Source organism: Myripristis murdjan, chromosome 18 (assembly GCF_902150065.1).
Source record: "Myripristis murdjan chromosome 18, fMyrMur1.1, whole genome shotgun sequence".
NCBI classification, from domain to species: Eukaryota; Metazoa; Chordata; class Actinopteri; order Holocentriformes; family Holocentridae; genus Myripristis; species Myripristis murdjan.
The window spans coordinates 3,095,221-3,101,220 of NC_043997.1; the positions used below are offsets into that span (position 1 = coordinate 3,095,221).

At 42.0% G+C, this 6,000-nt stretch overlaps 1 protein-coding gene across 1 annotated transcript; it reads left to right on the top strand.

Moving 5' to 3' along the window:
• The first annotated feature begins 765 nt into the window (after positions 1–765).
• LOC115376714 (gastrula zinc finger protein XlCGF9.1-like) lies at positions 766–4,346 on the top strand. Its single transcript, XM_030076479.1, has 4 exons — positions 766–841; positions 2,076–2,127; positions 2,338–2,398; positions 3,181–4,346. The coding sequence occupies exons 2-4, from the start codon at positions 2,110–2,112 to the stop codon at positions 3,762–3,764; spliced, it is 663 nt and encodes a 220-aa protein (XP_029932339.1). The 5' UTR covers positions 766–841; positions 2,076–2,109; the 3' UTR covers positions 3,765–4,346.
• Positions 4,347–6,000: the final 1,654 nt, after the last annotated feature.

Below are 6,000 nucleotides of genomic sequence, written 5' to 3' on the forward strand. Positions count from 1 at the left end.
TTGTGTTCTTGTCTTGTTAGTGTCTTTTTTGTTTGTTTGTTTGTTTGTATTGGGTGTCCTTGTTGCTGTAATGCAGTACGTGTGTGAATAACTAACAAAAAAAAAAAAAAAAAAAAATCACTCAGATATTGAACAGTAACTCAAATTTACACACAAATACATACATGACTGTTAGAACTGAATTATGTCTCAGAACATTACACAAATAATTGACTGCTGTGCTGTTGATTTATATCGTCTACCTTGGAAATGGATTGAATCTAAAATTGGCCAGTTAAAGAAGATAAAAAAAATATAGCCTATATATATTTCCCAGCTTTGGTTGATGGCCAAAATTCTTGAGTTTTAAAAATAATTTGACTAAAAAAAAAAACTTTGTCAGTGTTTCTTCTGGACTGGAGGATCTTGTTCTTCGTTCCACAGCAGCAGGACGTTTTGCGTTTTGATGATAATAATAATAATAATAATAATAATAATAATGATAATGATAATGATAATGATAATGATGATGATGATAATAATAATAATAATAATAATAATAATAATAATAATAATGTTATGAAGGTACAGAAGCAGGTGAGGTGCAGGTTGTGGATCAGCGGCTTCAGGTGATGAAACAAAACGAATTTCACGGCTTCATTCTGTTGTTTCTGTTACTGAAGTGAAGTCAAAGTGAGGAGGAGGAGGAGGAGGAGGAGGAGGAGGAAGGCCGCCGGCTCGCTGTGGACCGAGTCAGAACCAGCCGGGCTTTTATTCTGAAAGGAGCGCACCGGAAGTGAATGTGTGCTTGGTCGCGTGTCTGCGGACGGAAGTTGGAGAGAGGCGGAAATAAACAAAGAGAGTAAGTCGGTCCTGCGGGTTTGTTCCTTGTTCTGATGCCACAAATGAATGACTGAAATAAATAAACAAAATAAAATAAAAAACATTTTTTAAAAGCTGAAGCGGAGAAACGGAAGTCCAGCCGCTTCCCGCCGCCGCGCCGCCACAGCCTGTCAGCTCGGCGCGAGGAGGGCTTTTATTTTGTAGTGAGGATAGAAACCCCACAGGGGAGTTTGAGCTGGAAAACAGAACAAACCGCCTGAGCTCGACGTGAAGACACAAACAGGAACACGACGCTGAGCAGAGAGCAAAGGAGCTACATGCTAATGTGGCTAACACGGGGGTCGGCAGATCTCGCGAGAGGAACAAGTTTCTTCTTCTTCGTTTCTGGCAGTCAGACTTCACTAGGCGCATTAACACGGCGGCGTGTTGGTGCCACTGTCGGGAAGAAAAAAATATATATATGGAGACCAAGGAGAAAATTCACATTTATGAGAAAAATAATCCACTGATCCTCTAATAATAATCTTATTTATTTTCCTGTGCATGGCTCCACCTGTGCTGCCCCCTGCTGGCCGTGTCTCAGGCCTGCAGCAGATTCTGCTCTGACATGGGATTCAGGAACAAGGAGATCCTGCTGATCTGAGCCCAGAACCAGCAGATTGTTTTCTTCTTTATTTATTTAACCAGGCAGGTCAATTGAGAACACATTCTTATTTACAATGACGGCCTGGCACGAGGACAAAATGACCTCTTGAAGGGAAGGGGGCAAGAGGAATAAAGAAAAAGTAAAGACAAATAATTAAAAAATTACATATACAAGGACATTGTACAAACAGGTAGCAGAGCAGGCCTTTTTAACATTTAAGATCTAAAAAAAAAAAAATTGCAGGAGTGTTTAAACAATTCAGCAATAGACACCTTAAAAGCATTGAGGGAAATCAACTTGTCTAATTTCAGCGATTTTTGCAACTCGTACCAACTGGAACGAGTTGGAATCGGAATCGGCCCAAGTCACAGCGACGTCTCTTCAGAGTCCAGATGCTGAGGAGGAGGTTGGGGTTCTGGACTCAAACCAGCAGGATTTCCTTCAGACTGGATCCCACGGTGATCAGAGTTCAGTCCATCGGAAATGTTTTGTCTTTTTCATGAAGAACGTTTTTAATGCACTGTTTTTTTGTTTTGTTTTTTTAAAATGCAGCTTTGACTCGTTCGGTGTAACTTGCAGTTTGTTAACCGGCAGATTTTTGTTTCAGACGTCGGAGCTGAAGTTTCCCCTGAAACAGCAGGATGAGCTCCCAGGAGGAGGTGAGGCGACCCGGCAGCTACTGGTGACATCATGCTCCTGTGTGTTTTTAATTGATTTAGGTGCCTTTTATATGAGAAGGTGTCCAAAAACACAACTCTCTCTCTCTCTCTCTCTCTCTCTCTCTCTCTCTCTCTCTCTCTCTCTCTCTCTCTCTCTCTCTCTCTCTCTCTCTCTCTCTCTCTCTCTCTCTCTCTCTGCCGGATGAAAAGTCCGGCCGCTGTAGGAGAAGAGGAGCAGAGAGGAGAAACCATACTCCTGCAGCCGCTTCAGGTTTTCTCTATAACAACAACAACAACAATAATAATAATAATAATAATAATGATAATGATGATAACAATCCATCAGACTTTATTTATGGAGATTTTTTTCATACAAATACATATAAAACACACACACACACAAAAGACAGTAACAGCGGGAGCAGAGGCCGCAGGATGAAGACCAAGAAACTCAAAACCGCAAAAATAAGCGATTATTAGAAATTAGACATCAGAAATCTCCTGATGTCACAGAATATGATTAGAAAATGATAAGACATGTAGCCTATGTGTGTATAAATGGATCCGCTTGACAGTAGAAATCTGCTGCCTTTTTAAAAAATCCATTATTATTCAGAATTATGTGAGCCTCGCTTCTCTTTATCAATCAGTCAAATCTTATTTATATAGCACCTTTCAAACAAATGCATGATATTCAAGGTGCTTTACATCTCGATTGACAAATAAGCATAAAGTAAGAAGTAAAGGACTAGGAGACCGATGCACACTTATAAAATATGATTAATTAAAAAAAAAAAAAAAAAAAGATCAAGAAATAAGAGTAATCATACAGGAGAGTGAATAAAAAGATTTAAAACGATAAAAACAGCAATACAAGAAAACAAAAAACTCAAGAATAAGATACTGAATAAAATATAAAAACAATATGAAACGATTTAAAACAATAAAGACAACAATAACATCTGTAAGCATCAGCAAAGGCTTGGAAAAAAAAAAAAAAAAAAAAAAAACAGTTGTAACCCTTGCTTTCTTAGTTTTGTTTTGTTTTTGCAGGAAAGGAAGAGCAGCTCCGGTTGGCGCAGGCTCAGGTGTCCTCTCTCTCTGAAGGCGCAGAGAGGCGGCGGCGCTCCGCAGCCGGAGAGAGCCCGCACCGCTGCGCGCACTGCGGGAAGCACTTTGCATCGCCACAGGTGCTCACGGTGCACCTGCGCATCCACACGGGGGAGAAGCCGTTCAGCTGCCCGCAGTGCGAGAAGGGCTTCCGCACGCGGCAGAACCTGCAGGTGCACCAGCGCACGCACACCGGGGAGAAACCCTACCGCTGCGCCCGGTGTCCCAAGAGCTTCGTGACGCTGCACAACCTCACGGTGCACCGGCGTGTGCACACCGGGGAGAGGCCGTACCGCTGCCCGCTGTGCGAGAGGGGCTTCGCCACGCAGCACAACCTCACCGTGCACACGCGCCGCCACACCGGGGAGCGGCCGTACCGCTGCGCGCACTGCGACAAGAGCTACGCCACCATGCTGAGCCTCCGGGTGCACAGCCGCCGCCACACCGGGGAGAAACCCTACCGCTGTCAGCACTGCCACACGGAGTTCATGTACTTTCCGACTCTGTGGAAACACCGGTGCCTCTGAGCGGCTGAAGAGCGCCCCCTCCTGTCTGTCGGCCAGGAAACACAACACCAAACCTGGAGTTAAAGCCCCCGTGAATCAGCCTCCCGTGATTTCTGCTCTGTCAGAAACGATGACCTCATCAGCACCAGTGGACAGAAAACCTTCACCAGTTATTGAACAAACTCGATTCCCCCTCCAAGTTTCCTCAAAGACAAAATATTCTCTGTAGCAGCTGATGAGCGACGAGTTACAGTCATCAGATTTCTTTAAGTTTTGAAATGTTTGAAATTCAAGTTAAAATCAAAAGTGACAGCGTCTTGTTGACTTGTTCTTCAGAGGTGGACGCTGATGTGGAGGCAGCAGGATGGAAGACGAGGACAGACGTCAGCTGCTGCCCCCTGCTGGACCAGGACATGAGCGCCTCCTAGTGTTCACTCTGAGAGCTTACTGTGTTTTTTTTTTTTTGTTTTGTTGTATTTTAATAATGGAGAGGAAATGAATCCAAGGTTGATGATCTGGATTCAGGACGACGTGTTGCTGCTTGTTTCTTGTGCATTTTGAAAACATTTGTTCTGTTTCAGTTTTTTCAATAAATGTAAATGAATATTGTCAGGCCTGCAGTGATTTTTTTTTTTTTTTTTAAAGTTGATATCGCTCAGTGAGGATGGAGGAAAAAAATCAATTTAATTGCATTTTTTTCCTTTGAGAATTTTTACATCGCTATGCTGACCTAGAATCCATATTTTAATGTGTTTTCAAATGTTCTTTTTATTGTGAAGCACTTTGAGCTGCAATTCTTGTATGAAAGGTGCTATACAAATAAAGTTTATTATTATTATTAATATTAATATTAATATTATTATTATTATTTTCTCTTTACTTTAAGGAACATTTGACTTTTATTTGAGCTGGAAATAAAAGTTGAAAGACAGCAAGAAAAACAAAATCTGGTTTATTTGAGGTTTCAGCCTGAAATCAGCTTCAAGAAGGAAGCTGGAAGTGACAGGCCGCTGCTGCTGATCCAGAATTACAAGAAATTATATAACAAATTTCCATTAAATTCAAATCGAATGTAAGCCATTAATTGATTTATATCGGGAGGTCCTCGCCAGCCCCCGTCTCTCACAGTAAGTAGTTTTGTTCCAGAGGAAACGAACCAAACCCATTTGTGTTCTCTGCTTTTTCTTGTAATAAATGCAGCCTCACCGTCACCAGAGACGGTCCATGTATGAAGACGTTTAACCTCCAAGAATGTGTGTTTCCACCTGCAGGGGACGCTCTAGAAGCTCTAACTGGGCCAAACTAACAGTGATCAGTGGGTCTGCTCCAGAAGACCTGCACCTTCACATGAACACGTGGCTGATAATCACTTATTCGTTTTTAAGATCCGTTTTCCAGGCTGATCTTCCAGCAGAGACCCAGTTTGTGTCTCTGCTGGCGGGAAGTCGAGGCCTGGAGCTGAACAGGATTCAGTTTGACACCAAACAGCAACACACACACACACACACACACACACACACACACACACACACACACACACACAGCCAGGGGGAGGAGTGTGTGTGTGTGTGTGTGTGTGGAGGCGGGGTCGAAGGTCGGAGTGTGAGACAGGCTGCGGACAGACGGAGGACAGCGTTGACCGTCTCGCCTCACGGCTGCAGAGAGACGAGCCTCGGATTTTTTTTTTTTTTTTTTTTTTTTTTTTTTTTGAAACATGGCGAGGCAACATAACACCCAAAACACTCGAACTTCATGAAAAAAAAAAACAAAAACAACAAACATTTTCTTTTATTTTCTTTACAAATTCAACAAATTTAACCCTTTGAGACCCGAGACAGCTCATAAAAAACTTTAAAGAAACACAAGGCATTGAATAATAAATAAATTCTAAATGCAATATAATTAGAAATACATTATAAAATAAATAAATAATAAATACTAATAATATATTAAAATTAGAATAATAAAAATATATGAAGAGAAAATATATTTATAGAGAAAAAATAAAAATATACAGAAAATAAACGATGTGGGAGAAAGAAAATATGAAAATAAATCAGAATTCACAGCGATGACAGAGGAGCTGCAGGAAATTTAGAGGAAAAAAAGGAGGTGTGTGTTGAGCTGCGGGTGGTGGGGGTGGGGGGGGGGGGGGTGGGCATAAACATCATCATCATCATCTTCCTCCTCCTCCTCCTCGCTGCAGTCTGCTCCGTCAGCTCTCTGCTCCTCTCCTCCTCTTCAACCAGGACAGGAT

Bases quoted from the DNA above. Each gene is read 5' to 3' on its own strand.
- LOC115376714 (XM_030076479.1), top strand. The intron at 2,399-3,180 runs GTTTTCTCTATA...TTGTTTTTGCAG, and splicing joins TACTCCTGCAGCCGCTTCAG to GAAAGGAAGAGCAGCTCCGG.